General features: G+C 41.6%; 1 protein-coding gene across 1 annotated transcript in view; it reads right to left on the bottom strand.

The window, feature by feature from the left end:
• Positions 1 to 20,847, bottom strand: part of armc2 (armadillo repeat containing 2) — a 251,300-nt gene that overhangs the window by 33,120 nt on the left and 197,333 nt on the right. The window contains exon 12 of the mRNA XM_043687090.2: positions 12,353 to 12,498. Coding sequence (XP_043543025.1) covers positions 12,353 to 12,498 — 146 coding nt within the window. The remainder of the gene's footprint in view (positions 1 to 12,352; positions 12,499 to 20,847) is intronic.

Below are 20,847 nucleotides of genomic sequence, written 5' to 3'. Positions count from 1 at the left end.
AACCTAACAAACTTCTGCAGAAATGTCCTGGAGCAGGGATGACTGACCACACATAACCACAAGCATACTTGTTTGTGCTAGATCTGACTCTAACCAATAGTGATTTAACAAAAATAGAAATTACTGGGAAAACTTAGCAGGTCTGGCAGCATCTGTAGAGTGACAGCAGAGCTAAAGTTCTGGGCCCAGTAATCCTTTTTCTGAAGAAAGGTCACTGAACCCAAAATGTTAACTCCACTTTCTCTCACCATTTCTTGCCAGACCTGCTGAGTTTTTGATTGATTTCCAGCATCCACATTTCTCTGTTTTCTTTGTTTACTGGCGATTTATGTCTGATTTCCATTGACTTGAAGTTTATAATGGTTTCTTGATGCCCTACTTTGTCAAACACAATGTTGTCAACGGCTATCACTCTGATCTCACTTTTGTCCATGTTCAAAGTAATGTCATAATAGGTCAGGAGCTGAGTAGACTGAGTGGAACCTAAACTGGATATTAGGAATGATTTGGAGATGCCGGTGTTGGACTGGGGTATACAAAGTTAAAAATCACACAACACCAGGTTATAGTCCAAAAGGTTTAATTGGAAGCACACTAGCTTTCGGAGCGACGCTCACAATCACCCGATGAAGGAGCATCGCTCCGAAAGCTAGTGTGCCTCCAATTAAACCTGTTGGACTATAACCTGGTGTTGTGTGATTATTAACTTTGGATATTAGGAAGTAGGTTATTGCTGAACAGGTGCTGCTTGATAGCACTGTCGATGACACCTTCCATCACTTTATTAATGATCAAGAGTAGACTTACCAAGATTAATTAACTAGGCTGGGTACAGAACATAGCTGGGCAATTTTCAACATTATTGGCCAGATGCCAGTATTGTAGCCATACCTCAACAACTTGGTTAGGGGTACCAGCAAGTCTGGAGCACATGTCTTCATATTATTTCTAGAATGTTGTTAAGGCCCTTAGCCTTTGCAGCATCCAGCCATTTCTTGATATTACATGGTGTGAATTAAATTCGTTGAAGGTTGGCATCCAAGACAGTGGACACCTTAGATGGAGACCAAAATTAATTACCCACTGAGCACTTCTGGCTGAAGATGGTTGTAAATACATCAGCCTTGTTTATAACAATGATGTTTTTTGCTTCCCATCAATGAGGATGAGGTGTTTGCAAAACCTCCTCTTCCTTGTTTTAATGTCCATGACCAATCGTGACTGGATGTGATAGGACTATATAACGATGTTTAGTTCAGAGCGTTCCACTGGAGCATTAGGGGATCTGATGTGATTTGTATTTGCAAAGCAACTGTTGTAGGATCAGCTTCTTGGAATTCCATGGGCACCAGGCTCAATGGCAGGCACTGGAGAGAATCCAAAGATTCTAAATGTGTACATACGAATTGAAGTGGCATACTGCAAGCACTTGTCAGCAAATGCAGCCAAAGATAAACAGGTTGTTTGTCAATCTTCAGAGAAATCGTGACATTTGTAATCATTCCTTGAAGACCCCCAGTGCAGGACAAAGTGCCACATGCGCTAGATCACAAACTGACTAGTCCTAGATGAGTTAGGGATGTCCTGACCAAAGTGTTAAATGCAGCTAATGGAACAGTGATCCCTCCTGCTGTAGTGCATTTATGATTCAGAATTCTCCAAGGATCATTCACTTCAACCCACTTGACTATCATATCAATCATATTTCACTGCTTGCACAAGATTAATGTTCCCTAATCACAGCTCTTTAGCAACTATTGTACATATAATTAAATGAAGACAGACAAATAATCACATGAGAAGTAGCAAGAGTATTAACACATACAATTCATTTCAGGACATCAATGACTCATAAGTTGTGAGACATAAGCTGATTCATTTCCATTCTTTCCAGCCCACAATTTTTGTATTAGCACAGCAGAATAATGAGAAGGAAGTATCTTCTGCAACAATTTTACTAGTGAGGCTGATTATTGTGTTAAAATGGAAGTGTCCCTTAATAAGGTTACTTTTTGGGTTTCAAAAACTCAAGAAGGTTGTTAAATTGTTATAGATTTCTTTTAGCAATTTAGTAAGTGTTGGATAGAAACAGAATAGGATAATGAGTTAAGTGAGGGTCTGCACTTAACCTGGTGATGTATGTCAGAAATGTGTACTTGTTAAAGACGGCAGTATGGCCAAACTTTTCTTTCCAGATTTATCCTTGAAATGGCTCATGTGATTTTTCTGACTGACTAAAGCAATTATCATAGTTACCTTTTATATAAAAAATTTACATTTAATCAGATTGTCTCCAATATAAATCTTATAATTCTTTTTAAATTTGAATTTAGGTGAAAAATGTACCAATAGCTTGTCTTATAGGTCATGAAAATGTACTGTAAAGTAACAGAAAATATTTATATTGAAAACTAAAAATAGCTAAAGCAAATTAAGTACACTTAACCCTACAAGAGAAAGCAAAGCACAAATACCAGTTTCAATATGAATCATCCCATGTGTACAAAGTAGAATAGAGGAACATTTAAAATGTCAAGAGAAAGGAATAATTGCAGTTCTATTGTCAACTTCCAATACTGCTTTTCAGTTGCCCAGAAACAAAGAAATGCAAACTACAATATTATAACCCTCAATTACAGAAAAGTGTCCAATTTAAAATTTGTCATTTCACACTTAACAGATCAAGATGTGTCTTTTTAACAACAATCAATCCACGCTACAGTAAAACAGAAAATGCTGCAGGTATTTAGGTCAGGTCTATAGAGAGATAAAAAAATTAACTTTTTGTAAGGATATTGACCTGAAACATTGATTAGAAGTTGTATAGGCCTGTATTTGGGCATCAGAGTCAGGCCATAACATGCCCACCTTCATTCAGCATGAGATAGACAACATGCAAATAAATGTTCCCACGTCATTTAATGATTGTGGTATTGCCATGTGTGAGTCCTACATGTTCTCTGTTTCTAAATATTATCTGTGGAGGAAAGTGGGGAGTGGGGTGTGGTTCAGCTTTCATTGCCTGTAAACCATGTGGGTCAGGTGGCTGTGGCTTTTTAAAGGTGGATGTCACTTTTAAAAGGAAAGCGACACAAGAAAATTGCTGTATACTTGAAACAGCAGAAAAAAAACATCACATCAGTGGGTGAAGGTTCCAAAGTAACAGATGCAGTGCTGAAGGCAGGCAAAAGGACACATTCAATAGCTCCACAGCAGTGTATTGTGGTCTCCTGGTCCCAGGGCTGACAGTCAGAATGAAGTGGCAGCAGGTCACCAGGGAGTTCTGTTCCTGTTTCTGAAAAGAGTGCCACAAGAAATCTAATGTGGCTTCACGAGTTGTCAAGATCAGTAAATGAATGTCCTCATGATTTTCCTCATTTATATAGATGATTTGGATGCGAGCATAAGAGGTATAGTTAGTAAGTTTGCAGATGACACCAAAATTGGAGGTGTAGTGGACAGCGAAGAAGGTTACCTCAGATTACAATGAGATCTTGATCAGATGGGCCAGTGGGCTGAGGAGTGGCAGATGGAGTTTAATTCAGATAAATACGAGGTGCTGCATTTTGGTAAAACAAATCTTAGCAGGATTTATACACTTAATGGTAAGGTTCTAGGGAGTGTTGCTGAACAAAGAGACCTTGGAGTGCAGGTTCATAGCTCCTTGAAAGTGGAGTCGCAGGTAGATGGGATAGTGAAGAAGGCATTTCGTATGCTTTCCTTTATTGGTCAGAGTATTGAGTACAAGATTTGGGAGATCATGTTGTGGCTGTACAGGACATTGGTTAGGCCACTTTTGGCATATTGCATGCAATTCTGGTCTCCTAACTATCAGAAGGATGTTGTGAAACTTGAAAGGGTTCAGAAAAGATATACAAGGATGTTGCCATGGTTGGAGGATTTGAGCTATTTGGAGAAGTTGAGTAGGCTGGGGTTGCTTTCCCTGGAGTGTCAGAGGCTGAGGGCTGACCTTATAGAGGTTTGTAATATCATGAGGGGCATGGATAGGATAAATACGCATAGTCTCTTCCCTTAGGTGGGGGAGTCCAGAACTAGAGGGCATAGGTTTAGGGTAAGAGCAGAAAGATTTGAAAGAGACCTAAGGGGCAACATTTTCATGCAGAGGGTGATACGTATATGGAATTAGCTGCCTCAGGAAGTGGTGGAGGCTAGTACAATTGCAACATTTAAAAGGCATCTGGAAGGGTATATGAATAGGAAAGGTTTGCAGGGATATGGGGCGGGTACTGGCAGGTGGGACTAGATTGTGTCAAGCCCCTGGGAGTGGTCATCCACAACAAGCTTTCTTGGACTCTTCATGTGGATGCACTGGTTACAAAGGCCCAACTATGTCTCTTCTTCTTCAGGCAGCTGAGGAAATTTGGCATGACAGCGAATACCCTCATCAGCCTTTATAGGTGCGCCATCGAGAGCATTCTGTTTGGATGTATCGCACCTGGTTTGGCAACTGTACCATTCAAGATCGGAGATGGTTACAGAGAGTGGTGAACTCGGCCTGGACAATCACAAAGGCCGACTTCCCGTCTATAGAATCCATCTACCAGGCCTGCTCTCAAGAAAAGGCTGCCAGCATTCTTAAAGATCCATCCCACCCCGGCAATGTTTTTCTACAACCTCTACTATTGGGGAGAAGGTACAGAAGCCTGAACACACGCAAGCCGGTTTCAAAATGTATCTACCCTACTGTTGTTAGAATACTGAATGGACTCACAAAAGCTTAACATTCGCCTGTACCTGTATTTTTGTTTTTGCCACTGTTTACCTATTATTTACTTATCTATGCTACATAACATTTTTTTTGCAGCAGAGAACGGCGGGTGCTGGGTGGAAGTGAAGTCGGACCGCAAAGCCGGTCGGGAAGGTAAGTGATTGTTATTTAAGAACTTACCTCGACGCCAACGGTCTTTCTGCAGCAGAGAATGGCGGGAGCTGGGCGGAAGTGAAGTCGGAGCGCAAAACCGGTCGGGAAAGTAAGTGATTGTTATTTGAGTGGGTGTGCTCTAGACCCCAGGTCCTACAAAGTAGGGCCTCCCTCCCACCCTCCTCCTCTAACCTAAATTCAAAGTCCAAAGACTTGCCCCAAAAAGAGGGTCCAACGAAGTTCCTGTGGAGTGAAGACTGAGCCTTTAGCTCAGGAGTCTTTGACAAGGAGGTTGAGTGAAGTGATTACGCCACAGTAGAAGAGGGTGAAGACATGACTGCCAAGCTGGTTCTGTGTGCTACGTGCTGGATGTGGGAGGTCAACGACTCTGGTGTGTCTGGCTCATATAAGTGTGGAAAGTGTGTGCATGTTCAGCTACTGACAGAGCATATTACAGCACTGATGAAAGAACTCGAGGACCTTAGGCTCATCCGAGAGAACGAGATCTTTCTGGACAAGACCTTCAGCGAGGTTATTACACCGACCATACCAGAAGAGAACAGAAGAGAGCAGACGATGAGGAAGGCAGAGAGGAGACAGGTGCAAGAGACCCGGGGGGGAAGTACCTGTCAGGAACAAGTTGAATCTTTTGGAAACAGTAGAGACAGATGACACTGCCAGTCCACGAGGCGGCCAGGTCTGTCAATCAAAAGTTGGCGCGGAGGCAGAGCGGAAGAGTCGGACATCGCACAGAGCCGTAGTAATAGGGGACTCCATAGTGAGAGGAACTGACCGGGGTTTTTGTGGCAGCAGGCGGGACTTAAGGATGGTGTGTTGTCTTCCTGGTGCCAGGGTTAAAAACATCACAGACAGAGTGCAGGAAATCCTCAAGGACGAAGGTGAAGAGCCAGAGGTGGTGGTACATGTCGGCACAAATGATGTCAGGAAAAAGAGGAGGAACATACTAAAGCGGGACTTCGGGGAACTAGGAAGAAGGCTGAAAAGCAGGACGTCCTGGGTGGTTATCTCCGGTTTGCTTCCAGTTCCTCGGCTGGTGAGGCCAGAAACAGGGAGATAATGGACTTGAACGTGTGGCTGGGGAACTGGTGCAGGAAGCGAGGATTTAAATTCTTGGATCACTGGGGTATGTTTTGTGGTAAGCATAAATTATGCAAGAGAGACGGTTTGCACCTTAATAGGTTGGGGACCAGCATTCTGGCAGGTAGATTTGCTACTGCAACACAGCTGCGTTTAAACTAAGTAGTGGGGGTGGGGGAGGGGACAAACTGGATGTTTAAGATGGAACTTTGTTTTAAAAAATTCTCAAGGTCAGGTTCGTAGGAGAGTAGTCTGACACAGAACAAACGACCAAGAGGCGAGTCTGCTAGAATATGGGCATTTTATTCCCCGCAGCGTCGCCAGAACGGGTCTGGCTTATACTCACTCTACATGTTACCAAAACTGGGAGCCGTTAGTTCTCGTAGAGCGGTTGCCAACAACCCACGCTCGGCGGTTAAACGTAACCCCGGAGCAGACTCACCGAACTGGAGACTTTTTCAGCTGATATACTCTTTTAAACATTCATGTGAACAGCAGAGCAAGGCTAAAAAACACATTCCATTCTGGTTACATACAGATAAGAAGATTCACACGGGACTAAGCAACACCTCCATTCCGGTTAGATTCACACATGTATTGGGACATAATTTTTAACCGTTTCACCACATTCCACTGCTTGGAATTTTACACCACATTCCACTGCTTGGCCCAATACATGTGTTACATTATGATTCACACATGTATTGGGACATAATTTTACACCACATTCCACTGCTTGGCCCAATACATGTGTTACATTATGCTTAATTCAGTTCAATTCGTTTCAGTTAATTTCAGTTCAGTCAATTCAGTGTAATTCAATTCAGCTCAGTTCAGGTCTGTTCAGTTCAATTCAATTGTGTTCAATTCAGTTCCGTCCATTTCAATTCAATTTAGCTCAGTTCCATTTTGTTCCGTTCAATTTGATTCACTTCAGTTCCACTCAGTTCAGTTCAGTTCAATCCCATTCAATTCTGTTCTTCAGCTTTTTGGACATGCCCACATCCTCCGCTGTACCCCAGGCAAGGGGTTCTTCGGCAGGACTGGGATCCTTTCTCAAACAAACTGCCACGTACATGCCCACATCCATGCCATCCCGGGACGGTCGGGACCTCCACAGTTTGTTCTTCTGGTTTCTTAGTCTTTTTCCAAAACATTGTTCTGTATCAAAATCTCTCCTCAATTGCGATTGACCCTGCTCGACTACGCCAAATGTTTTAAAAAATTCTCAAGGTCAGGTTCGTAGGAGAGTAGTCTGACACAGAACAAACGACCAAGAGGCGAGTCTGCTAGAATATGGGCATTTTATTCCCCGCAGCGTCGCCAGAACGGGTCTGGCTTATACTCACTCTACATGTTACCAAAACTGGGAGCCGTCAGTTCTCGTAGAGCGGTTGCCAACAACCCACGCTCGGCGGTTAAACGTAACCCCGGAGCAGACTCACCGAACTGGAGACTTTTTCAGCTGATATACTCTTTTAAACATTCATGTGAACAGCAGAGCAAGGCTAAAAAACACATTCCATTCTGGTTACAGACAGATAAGAAGATTCACACGGGACTAAGCAACACCTCCATTCCGGTTAGATTCACACATGTATTGGGACATAATTTTTAACCGTTTCACCACATTCCACTGCTTGGAATTTTACACCACAAACTTGAAGGGAAACTTAAAACAAGGGAAGTCAAGAAAGACAACTGTATCAATGAAGCAGAAAACTCAAAAAGGGATCATGCTGTAAGGTTGAGTGAAATAGGAGTTGATAGGAAGGGTGAGGGCAGTAACAAATTAAAAATAGTATATATGAATACACGAAGCATTAGAAATAAGATGGATGAGCTTGAGGCTCTTTTGGAAATTGGCAGATACGATATTGTGGGGATAACTGAGACGTGGCTTCAAGTGGAAGGGCCTGGGAAATGAATATTCATGGCTACATGTGCTATCGTAAGGACAGACCGACGGGCAGAGGGGGTGGGGTGGCCATGTTGGTAAGGGATGATATTCAGTCCCTTGCGCGGAGGGACTTAGAGTCAGGGGATGTAGAGTCAGTATGGATAGAGCTGAGAAATTCTAAGGGTAAGAAGACCCTCTTGGGAGTTATCTACAGGCCCCCAAACAGTAGTCTGGATGTCGGATGTAAGTTGAATCAGGAGCTGAAATTGGCCTGTTGCAAAGATGTTACTACAGTTGTTATGGGGGATTTCAACATGCAGGTAGACTGAGAGAATCAGGATGGTATTGGACCTCAAGAAAGAGACTTTGTGGAGTGCCTCAGAGATGGATTCTTAGAACAGCTAGTGCTGGAGCCTACCAGGGAGAAGGCAATTCTGGATCTGGTATTGTGCTACGAACCAGAATTGATTAGGGACCTCGAAGTGAAGGAGCCATTAGGAAGTAGTGACCATAATACTTTAATCTGCATTTTGAGAGGGAGAGGGTACAATCAGAAGTGACAATATTTCAGTTGAATAAAGGGAACTATGGAGCTATGAGGGAGGAGCTGGCCAAAGTTCAATGGTGCAATACCTTAGCAGGGATGACAGTGGAGGAACAAAGGCAGATATTTCTGTGTATAATGCAGAAGATGCAGGATCAGTTCATTCCAAAAAGGAAGAAAAATCCTAGGAGGAGGTATGGGTGGCCGTGGCTGACAAGGGAAGTTAAGAAACATATAAAGTTAAAAGAGAAAATGTATAACATAGCAAAGATAAGTGGGAAAACAGAGGACTGGGTAGCTTTTAAAGAACAACAGAGGATTACAAAGAAGGAAATACGCAGAGAAAAAAAGGTACGAAGGTAAACTGGCCAAAAATATAAAGGCGGATATTAAAAGCTTTTTTAGGAATGTGAAAGGCAAAAAAAAATGGTTAAGACTAAAATTGGGCCCTTGAAGACAGAAATAGGGGAATATATTACGGGGAACAAAGAAATGGCAGAAGAATTGAATTGGTACTTCAGATCTGTTCACTGGGGAAGACACAAGCAATCTCCCTGAGGTAACAGTGGCTGAAGGACCTGAACTGAAGGGAATTTATATTTGCCAGGAATTGGTGTTGGAAAGACTGTTAGGTCTGAAGGTTGATAAGTCCCCGGGGCCTGATGGTCTACATCCCAGGGTACTGAAGGAGGTGGCTCGAGAAATTGTGGATGCGATAGTGATTATTTTCCAGAGTTCGATAGATTCGGGATCAGTTCCTGCGGATTGGAGGGTGGCTAATGTTGTACCACTTTTTAAGAAAGGTGGGAGAGAGAAAGCAGGAAATTATAGACCAGTTAGTCTGACCTCAGTGGTGGGAAAGATGCTGGAGTCTATTATAAAGGATGAAATTACGACACATCTGGATAGTAGTAACAGGATAGGTCAGAGTCAGCATGGATTTATGAAGGGGAAATCATGCTTGATTAATCTTCTGGAGTATTTTGAGGATGTAACTCTGAAGATGGACGAGGGAGATCCAATAGATGTAGTATACCTGGACTTTCAGGAAGCTTTTGATAAAATCCCACATAGGAGGTTAGTGAGCAAAATTAGGGCGCATGGTATTGGGGGCAAAGTACTAACTTGGATTGAAAGTTGGTTGGCTGACAGGAAACAAAGAGGTAAAAACAATTACTCGGATGCTGCCTGAACTGCTGTGCTCTTCCAGCACCATTGATCCAGTGACAGGAAACAAAGAGTAGTGATAAACGGCTCCATTTCGGAATGGCAGGCAGTGACCAGTGGGGTACCGCAAGGATCAGTGCTGGGACCGCAGCTATTTACAATATCTATTAATGATATAGAAGATGGTATTAGTAATAACATTAGCAAATTTGCTGATGATACTAAGCTGGGTGACAGGGTGAAATGTGAGGAGGATGTTAGGAGATTACAGGGTGACCTGGACAGGTTAGGTGAGTGGTCAGATGCAGTTTAATGTGGATAAATGTATGGTTATCCACTTTGGTGGCAAGAACAGGAAGGCAGATTACTACTTCAATAGAATCAATTTAGGTAAAGAGGCAGTACAAAGAGATCTGGGTGTTCCTGTACACCAGTCAGTGAAGGCAAGCATGCAGGTACTGCAGGTAGTGAAGAAGGCTAATAGCATGCTGGCCTTCATAACAAGAGGGATTGAGTATAGAAGCAAAGAGGTTCTTCTGCAGCTGTACAGGGTCCTGGTGAGACCACACCTGGAGTATTGTGTGCAGTTCTGGTCTCCAAATTTGAGGAAAGACATTCTGGCTATTGAGGGAGTGCAGCGTAGGTTCACAAGGTGAATTCCTGGAATGGCGGGACTACCTTACGCTGAAAGACTGGAGCGACTGGGCTTGTATACCATTGAGTTTAGAAGACTGAGAGGGGATCTGATTGAGACATATAGATTGGACACTCTGGAGGCAGGAAACATGTTTCCGCTGATGGGTGAGTGCCGAACCAGAGGACACAGCTTAAAAATGCGGGGTAAACCATTTAGGACAGAGATGAGGAGAAACTTCTTCACCCAGAGAGTGGTGGCTATGTGGAATGCTGTGCCCCAGAGGGCAATGAAGGCCCAGTCTCTGGATTCATTTAAGAAAGAGTTGGATAGAGCTCTCAAGGATTGTGGAATCAAGGGTTATTTGGCCTAATCCTGCACCTATTGTCTATTGTCTATTAACTGTATTGCTGTATTGCTCGCAAGACAAAGCTTTTCACTGTGTTTTGGTACATGTGAAAATAAACTCAATTCAATTCAATTCAATTTGATTCAATTGGGTTGGGATATCTAGTTAGTATGGACGAGTTGGACCGAAGGGTCTGTTTCCGTGCTGAACATCTCCTTGACTCTTACTTTATGATATCTCCCACCTTACCATTAAATTTCTCATCCTGCTCAATGCATCCACAACGTTCACACATTCAGCAGTGATCATGGATCTCAGGACTCCTACCTAATATCTAGATACTCGACCTAACCCTCACAAACTGCTTTCAGTCTCACATCCATGTCTTGCTGCCATCACATACCTCCAGAAATTCAGCCAAGACAGGTCCATTAGCCAAACACAACACAACAAAATCACTGACATTCTACCTTCCTTTCTGCAGAAACAAAAAGAAACAAAGCAGAACCTGCAAGGGAGCAGGATGGTTGCTCCTCCTAGGCTCTACAGAGCAGATGCCTCTCAGTGTCACAGGGCCAGCTGTGACTGGGTCCTAGCTTGAAGAAATGTGGAGATCGTTTTCCCCAATCAGCTCAGATCACACCCTCATCCTGTTCTCAGAACATCCCACCTTCCTCAGAAGATCTTCCAATTACCTGCTTTCAAACACTGAAAGATTGCCACCCGCTTACCCCCAGAAGCTGTGAAAGGAAGAGGAAGAGCAATTGCATAGTACTGATGAAGATGTCCCATTACTTGACCTGCATTCGTAGTCTCCAGCTCAGCTTCTGATATATACAGGACAAACATACAGTTTAGTATAGAATTGGAATCAACACATTGTGAGTTAAAAGACAACATTAGGCTGCAAGCAGACCAGAAGTAAAAGGTGGTTTGTTTGCCAGCTATCGGGATGAGATCGCAAATGAGTTCTGCTGAGGAGAGATTTGAGGAGAACCTTAATGGACAACGCAAAGGAAAGCACTGATGGACATGCACACTATAATGATGGGTACTTTGGCTGGTCTGAAAAGCAAGATCCTATCACTGTCAAGGAGAATAGAGGAATTTGTTCTAATTTGGCACACAGCAACTTTCTATCTTCCCTGAGAGGATGCGACAGATTGAGGAGATCAATAGTAAAAACCTAGTATTGTATGCCAGAATATTCCACTTTGCAATAAAAATAGTTGACAAAAATGATTTTACCTTAAATTTGGTGCATGGTTCTTTAAGGAAAGTTAGTGGAGGATCCACTTTGCAATCGCAGGTCAGACATTTGAGGAGTGTTGGACACATGTTCACAAGGCCTGTGTGCTCTAAATTTGAGAATTGTAGCATCACAGTTGTCTGTTTAACTTCAGGATAGAGCTAATTCAACGTCATCTCTGTTTCTCTCTCCACAGATGCTGTCAGACTTACAGTGTTTACAACACTTGATTTTATTTCAGATTTCCAGCATCTTTTTTTTTGCATTTCCATCAAAACATTTGAAATTGACTTGGATATGAATGAAATGGGACACTTTGGTCTTTTAAATATGCCTGATATCTTTTTGAGTTATTTGGAACTTCAGAAAAGTTTGTAACCTAGACACCTTAATTCTAATTCACTAGAAGGTATCAGCATGGCATTGTCCTGCACAGTCAAAAGAAAATGAAACTAAGTCTCAGATAATTTGTGAAACAGATTATTTGAAGATTCTAACAGTTCCTCACTGAACATTTTTACTTTTTTACCTGAATATTCTGGCTACGTTTGTACAGACATCTTTATCATTTAGATGCTGTTCCAGTACCACACAGAGTTCCAATAGTGCTCCAGTGCTTAGGAACCTGGATCGGGACTGGGGCAGATCGGCCAAGTTTCTCAGAGTAGCAGTGACCTTTCAGTGAAAAAATAAAAATCATTCAAAATTTCTAATTGTTAACAAAAGTTCAGATATGCTAAGTATATTGTTTTAAAAGTTACATCGTAGCTTGTAACAGATTTTAATGATCTACTTTGCTCGAGTATTAAAAGGAAAATAACATTAAATTTATTAGAAGCATGCAATTGTTTCATATACTTTCTTAACATTATATTTATCAAAATGTAATAACAATATTATAGCAACTGCTTATACTTTATTTCTAACTGATCTGCCAAAACAGTCTCACCTTTAGCAGAGTGACAATAATAATGCAATATAATTATTGAATCTATTCTTTGGCAACATAGATGGATAGGTAGATTCTTGATCAGTAGGAGAATGAAGGGTTATGGGGAAAATGCAGGAATTTGGACATGAAGAATATAGGATCAGCTACGATCTTATTGAATGATGGAGAAGGTTCAGGGAGCTAAACAACCTACTGCTGTACCTATTTCTTGTGGTCTATTGGTCTTATCATCCTGGGCTGTGCCCTGAAACATTGATGCTGGGAATCCAAAACACAGACTCGAGAAGCAAGTAGCAATCTAGAATTGCCAGTACCCATTCTGACTTTCATATCTGGAGATCTTCGTATTTAGTTTCTATCTATCACAGACTACAATAGGAAGCTACATATTAATGAGGCAAATTTTGCAGTTAATGAAGGTGGTAACAAGGAATAAACTCTGTTAATAGACCTCTTGCTGCTTCTTAGTGAGTAACTCATTTTAACATCTGGAACTCTGTTGGAAATGCAACTAGTTGCTCCCAGCGTCAAGGTTCTCAAGCAATTCTCCCAGATTTCACAGCACAGTTATGTCACTCAGGGACTAAAAAGTTGTTTTTATTCATTCACAGAATGAGAACATCACTGGTAGGCAGCATTTATTGTCTATCCCTAACTGCCCAGAGGGCAGTTAAGAGTCAACCACATTGCTGTGGGTCTGAATTCACATGTAGGCTACACCAGGTAAGGATGGCAGCTTCCTTCCCTGAAGGACATCAGTGATCCAGATGGGCTTTTCCAAAAATCAGCAATGGATTCATGGTCATCATTAGACTCATAATTCCAGATTTTTATTGAATTCAAATTCAACTGTCTGTGATGGCGGGATTTGAACACAAGTCCCCAAACCATTAACTGGGTCTCTGGATTAACAGTCCAGTGACAATACCATTAGGCCATCACCTCCCCAAAGGTCGACGGTTGCTCAGCACAGCAAGATGAAATACAAGTTTGATCACTCTTATCAAGTTATGAGGCAACCGATCTTGCGTTACTAAAAGACGTTGCCAGCAAATGTTTTTTTGATGTTGTAGAGCTTCAACAAATACAATCTATATTTAATTGGAATCCTGTTTTACCGTTTCTAGCGTGTGCATGTTATCCATTTCTGCATTCTAGTTTGATTCTCAATTTCAGACCACACCCTGACCAGCAGCAATGTTAAAAGTGTATAAATCTCTCTTTTAGCAACAAACAGAAATTGGATCCCCCATGAACCCAGGTGAAAGCTTCAATGGAATCAGAGAAGGATTAGCTCCAGAAATGCAATGTCGAGGGTTACTGCCTTGTGGAGATTCCTTGGAATTCATGAATCAAATTCCAAGCCACGGGCAAATTGTTCCATTGTTTTGTTCTTACCTCAGATACGTTGGAGACTATGGAATTAAATCAGGACTAAAAACTTCAACTGGAGATGAGATGTGAACTGATTCTAAAATGGAGACCAAAAGTGGACTCATGTCTAATTGTATAATATTTTCAGCCAATAAACTGTTTTGCAGTCCTTTGGACTCATCCAGGAAGATTGAGTAGGAGACCCAATGTTTGGGAGGCTCAAGGTCATCATGAATTTTATCCATGTTTGCACCTGAAGAGAACACTTTAGTTTAGCTACAAAGTTTTAACACAACACAGGAGACAAAAGTTACAGAGATATCCCAAACTTAATTGGTGTAGAGAATAAGTGTTCTGGACAACTCCAATGGTGGGATTGATTGATCTGTGTCACCAGTCAGCCACTGCCAACTTCAAGTTGAGAAGCTCCCACATAGTAAGCTGCTGAACCACAATGGTCCATTTGCTTCAATATGTACCGGGAGATCAGAGTTCCATTGCTCTACAGGTGGATAGAATTCATCTTATTAGGCAGACAAACAAAAACAAATTAGATAACAAGATAGAAAGATGAAAAGTCTTTGAATGGCAAGCCATAAATAATTATCAGGATCGTGAGCACAGGATTGAGAGATGACTTGCAACTGGTTGGTAGTGTCCAGAAGACAACTGTGATTAGAGGATCATAGCATCAGATAGGACAGAAAAGGCCCTTCAGGCAATCAAGTCTGTACCTCCACTACTACCTAAACTAGTCTGTACCTCCACCACTACTACCTACACTAGTCTAAGTCCTACTTTCCTGCACTTAGGTCAATATCCTTGAATGGTACGATGTGGAACTTGATAGACAAATATACAGATTTTTTTCACACCAGTTCAAAGATTGGCTTGTTCACCAGCATCCAGGGAGACAAATGTTATGCCATTCTGCCATTAGCATCATTCACATTGTGACACTAGAAGGTGTGGATACCTCGGCTCCACAATTGCATGCAAGCAGCCACTTAATGCTAAAGTCAAAATATGAATCACAAAAGCCACAAATGTTATGTGGAACAACAACAATCTGACTGAGAACATCAAACTGTGAGTGTACCAAATCTGCCTCCTCAGCACACTCTACAATGTTAAGACCAGAACAACACATACTAGGTAAGAGAAAAGGCTATACAATTTCCACCTTCACTGTCTCAAACATATTCACAGCATTTATTGACAGGAAGAGGTCACAGACTCAAAGGTCCTTGAGTATGCACATTTGTCCAGGATTCACTTATTGTGAAGTCATCAACATCTACATTGACTCCATCAAGTTCACTTCACTGGATGGCAGTATAACCAAAGATCTTTGTATGGAGACCTAGCCACGTTATCACGAGCATCTGGGTGACCACACCTGTAACTAAAATATGAAATTGGTGGACATTAACACTGATATTCTCTGGAAACTGTCTGTTTGGAACAGCATTGGAAGAGTTCAAATGAAAAATACTGCTTGCCAGAGAAAACAGATCAGTAAATCATGTACCTTCTCAGCCTACTATCTTCCTCTTACAAATGCAGATGCTACCATTCCACAATTGAGCTCAAGAGTCAAATGAAACAATTCATAACACAGCGTTGACCAGCATGGTACAGATTATTTTTTACAAGACTGCCACAAATGATTTTACAAGTTGACCGCTAGAGTCAGTCCCATAACAAATGGCTGACAAGTTTTGGGTCATTCTAGCAAGAATGTATAATCAGACTAAAGTTAATTAAAACAGGTAAACCTCTGGTTATAGCCTACAATTCGAGACAAGTGTAAAATATTTTTGTTTTTCTATTTATTGTGGGATCTAGACAATGCACATTTGATGTTGATAGTTCTTTCACTCGTCTAATGTAGATAAAATCACTTACTGGTTTAAAGCCTGTATTTCAGTCTGGCAGGAGCACACATTCAATCCATGTTTGAAGAGAGGAGAATCATATGGTGACACATGCTACATTCCATTAATGCAAATACAAAGAGTGAAGGTTGTCAGTCATGATACTAAACAACAAATGCATGCTTATTCAGATATAGAGTAGAAAAAATGTACTCAGGATTGTGAGGTTCACCTTTTGGTAATGTTGTCACTGTTCTCCCCTCTTCAGTTGCTGACACTCTTCTTTGTTCCTTTCTCACTTTCCTTCATCTTCCATTTAAAAGTCCAATTCTCAGCCTTGTCTCTGTCTGTCTCTCTCTCTCTCTCCAAAATTGCTACTCATAGCTTCTGCTTCCCTATCCTCTTAGCATTAATCCCAATAGATTGTGTTGTATATGCAGTCAAATTAAATCGCAACTAAGCATATTACTGGCTGTGCTGATCGAGGCTGCTCCTCATCATAGTGGAAGAAAACCTAACCTATTATCTTGAAGTGTAGAGATCTACAGGGTCTAGTTGGTCCAAGTGGTAGAGGCAAATAAATTGCTGGTGTAATTTGAAGAAATTCAACAAGTAGTAGTTTATTGAAAGTTAGCAACAAGTTACACATTACATTGGTACGAATGGACATCTTTACGGAGACTGTGAGGAGGTTATATATGTCAGATCTTATTCCTCCAAAAGCCTAAGCTGTTCTGCACAACAAGTCTACATGATAGTGTATGATGCTTACAAGTCCACATATAGTGTATGATGCTTAAGGCTCTTCCCTCTGTTAAAGCTTTCAGAACCTTACAACTTCATACACTATTTCTACCCCAAAGCTTTTACTATTATTAATATTATACGTTATATAAGTCTAACTGCACAACTTTAGGTCGTCTGGAGGCTTAGCTATTTGGTCAGAACTCCCAAATAATGTTGTTATGTTTGGAAGACTGACATGGTATGGTGGCTCGGTGGTTAGCACTGCTGCCTCACAGTGCGAGGGACCCAGGTTCAATTCCAGCCTTGGACAACTGTCTGTGTGGAGGTTGCACATTCGTTCAGCGTTCTATGCAGGTTTAATCTGAATGTTCTGGTTTCCTCCCACAATCCAAAGATGTGCAGGTTAGGTGAATTGGCCATAGTGTTCAGGGATGTGTAGGTTAGGTGCATTAGTCAGACGGATGTATAGGGTAGGGGAATGGGTCTGGATGGGTTACTCTTCAGAGGGTCAGGGCAGACATGTTGGGCCGAAGGGCCTGTTTCCATGCTGTAGGGATCCTAAGTATCTCTGGGATCAAGGCTGCTGATTTTGATTTATTTCCAAACAGTTTAAGGTTTGAAAGTCTCTTGAAACTGAGGATGCTTACTATTCCCTGCTGAAAGAAACATTTCCCAGTGTCTTCAATCAACTGCAGTTTACTAGGTGATAATACAGTGACATTACTCCATTATCAAACTTAAAATTTAGCTGGCACTGGATTACTTTATTTCCCTTAAGAATACTGAATCATTTTCTTGCACTGTAGATGGTTCTACCTCATTAACCTCTTTGTGTAGGTAGTAGCTTGACCTCTTGCTTTTCTGAAACTGTATCCTGTTTTTGCGCATTTTCTGAAGGTGACCTACCGTGTGACACAAAGTGTTCAGTTTTAATAGCTGAGCATTGGGTGTGAGGCTTCTTTGTCCCACTGCACTAACAAAGACTTTTAGCTTCCAGTGTCTGTCCTACCCACTGTATTAGCTTTTCGCGTGTGTCTTTTATGCTTTTGTATTTTAAGAATTAATTGAATTATGCTGATCTCCTGTACCAAGATTGATTTTCCTCCCTTAGCATTGATCTGTGTTTCTTCCAGACTTTTGCTTCTCATGTCATTTGAATGGCTTTCTCCAGGATCAAATCTTCTTTGACTGTAATAAATCTAATGAGGATTTATCAGGAATTATTACAATTGCAATGCTTAATTCTGCCTTTGTATCACTTAATCTAGAGATCATTAATGAAAGTATCTATTGATCCCTAGATGCTGAACTCTTGTCCTAAAACTTGCTCTTCCAAACTTTTTATCTGTTCTGAGCTTAAAGCTTTCAGTACTTCTTCAAGAGTATCTTGCTTGCCTTATTATTTTGCAAGCTATAACACTGTCAGGCATACTCCCAATTATTTGAAATAGGAGTTGGTTAGCTCAGTTGGCTGGAAGGCTGGTTTGCAATGCAAAGTGATGCCAACAGTGTGGGTTCAATTATCACACCAGATGAGGTTATTATGGAGAACTCATTCTCAATGTTTCCCCTTGTCTGAGCATGGTGATCTTCATGTTAAACCACCATTAATCATCTCTCCCTTATGAGAGAGAAGCCCTATGGTACAGGAGGACTGTGGCAATTTTATCTTTATATAGAAATATATTTAGTTGTTTGGCATCTCATTTACTGTCTAATTTGATAGCTATTCTATATTCTAAGAATTGTTTTCTCCATGATGTCCAATTCAATGTTTTATTTAGTCCAACTCTGAAATTAAATTTTCCTGGTAATGTTATTTAGGATGCCATGCATTCTTAATGTGATCACTTTTTTCCTTGCTTAAAAGGTCTTTTCCTTATCGTAAAAGTATTGTTGATACTCTGTGCTGCTGTACTGGTACGTTTTCCTGCCAAAATGGAACATTTTAGCCTTCTCACAACTAGTTTTACCAGGTGCCTCATATTATTTAGAGTCATAGAGATATATAGCATGGAAACAGACACTTTGGTCCAACCTGTTCATGCCGACCAGATTCCCAACCCAATCTTGTCCCACCTGCCAGCAACCGGCCTATATCCTTCCAAACCCTTCCTATTCATATACCCATCCAAATACCTCTTAAATGTTGCAATTGTACCAGCCTCCACCACTTCCTCTGGCAGCTTATTCCATACACGTACTACTCTCTGTGTGAAAAAGTTGTCCCTTATGTCTCTTTTATATCTTTCCCCTCTCACCCTAAACCTATGCCCTCCAGTTCTGGATTCCCCGACCCCATTTACCCTATCCATGCCGCTCATAATTTTGTAAACCTCTATAAGGTCACCCCTCAGCCTCTCCCTATAGCTCAAATCCTCCAACCCTGGCATCATCCTTGAAAATCTTTTCTGAACCCTTTCAAGTTCCACAACATCTTTCTGAAGGAAGGAGACCAGAATTGCATGCAATATTCCTACAGTGGCCTAACCAATATCCTGTACTCAATACTCTCACCAATAAAGGAAAGCATACCAAACGCCTTCTTTACTATCCTATCTACCTGCAACTCCACTTTCAAGGAGCTATGAACGTGCACTCCAAGGTCTCTTTGTTCAGCAACACTCCCTAGGACCTTACCATTAAGTGTATGAGTCCTGCTAAGAATTGCTTTCCCAAAATGCAGCACCTCACATTTAACTATGGGCGGCACGGTGGCACAGTGGTTAGCACTGCTGCCTCACAGCGCCAGAGACCCGGGTTCAATTCCCGACTTAGGCGACTGACTGTGTGGAGTTTGCACGTTCTCCCTGTGTCTGCGTGGGTTTCCTCCGGGTGCTCCGGTTTCCTCCCACAGTCCAAAGATGTGCAGGTCAGGTGAATTGGCCATGCTAAATTGCCCGTAGTGTTAGGTAAAGGGGTAAATGTAGGGGAATGGGTGGGTTGCGCTTCGGTGGGTCGGTGTGGACTTGTTGGGTTGAAGGGCCTGTTTCCACACTGTAAGTAATCTAATCTAATCTAACTGAATTAAACTCCATCTGCCACATCTCAGCCCATTGACCCATCTGGTCCAGGTCCTCTTGTAATCTGAGGTAACCCTCTTCGCTGTCCACTACACCTCCAATTTTGGTGTCATCTGCAAAATTACTAACTGTACCTCTTGTGCTCGCATCCAAATCATTTCTGTAAATGACAAAACGTAGAGAACCAAGCACCAATCCTTCTGGCACTCCACTGGTCACAGGCCTCCAGTCTGAAAAACAACCCTCCACTACCACCCTCTGTCTTCTACCTTTGAGCCAGTTCTGTATCCAAAAGGCTAGTTCTCCCTGTATTCCATGAGATCTAACCTTGCTAATCAGTCTCCCATGGGGAACCTTGTTGAACACCTTACTGAAGCCCATATAGATCACATCTACTGCTCTGCCCTCATCAATCTTCTTTGTTACTTCTTCAAAAAACTTAATCAAGTTTGTGAGACATGATTTCCCATGCACAAAGCCATGTTGACTATCCCTAATCAGTCCTTGCCTTTCCAAATACATATATACATCCTGTCCCTCAGGATTCCCTCCAACAACTTGCCCACCACTGAGTCCTTCATGGATTATAACATTACTCATTGACCCTCCAATGTTCATTCACTCTCCAGCTAAATCCTTATTCAGATGGCTCCTAAATATCACCGCCTTATGATGCACTCTGCATCTGCTTTGGAGTAACTAAATCTCCTTTTTCAAAATGTTTCTAACTCTTTTGCTGCTGCACATCTCTTACCAAGTCATAAATAATTTTACTATTGACTGCGCACCCTTCCTTGTTCAATCTTGCTTCAATAAGGATTTCTTGTATAAGGTTCGTAAATGTTCAACTCATCACAACTGCTGATTATCTACATAAGTAGTCAATTTAAAGCTCAGTATGAAGATGCGGAAACATTTTCAGACTTCCATTTCTGCACATATGGCATGAAGCAGCTAAATGGAATCCTCACTGCTGTTCACCATGGTGTATATACAGTTAAACCAAGTGCACACCTCACTATGGAGTAAGCTTGTCACCACCATCCTCTTC

This window comes from Chiloscyllium plagiosum, unplaced genomic scaffold (genome assembly GCF_037043375.1).
Source record: "Chiloscyllium plagiosum isolate Xiang-an unplaced genomic scaffold, Cpla_swu_hap1 HiC_scaffold_3, whole genome shotgun sequence".
Taxonomy (NCBI): Eukaryota; Metazoa; Chordata; class Chondrichthyes; order Orectolobiformes; family Hemiscylliidae; genus Chiloscyllium; species Chiloscyllium plagiosum.
Note: the sequence above shows the minus strand (reverse complement) of the source record. Positions and strands in the feature narration are given on the sequence as shown.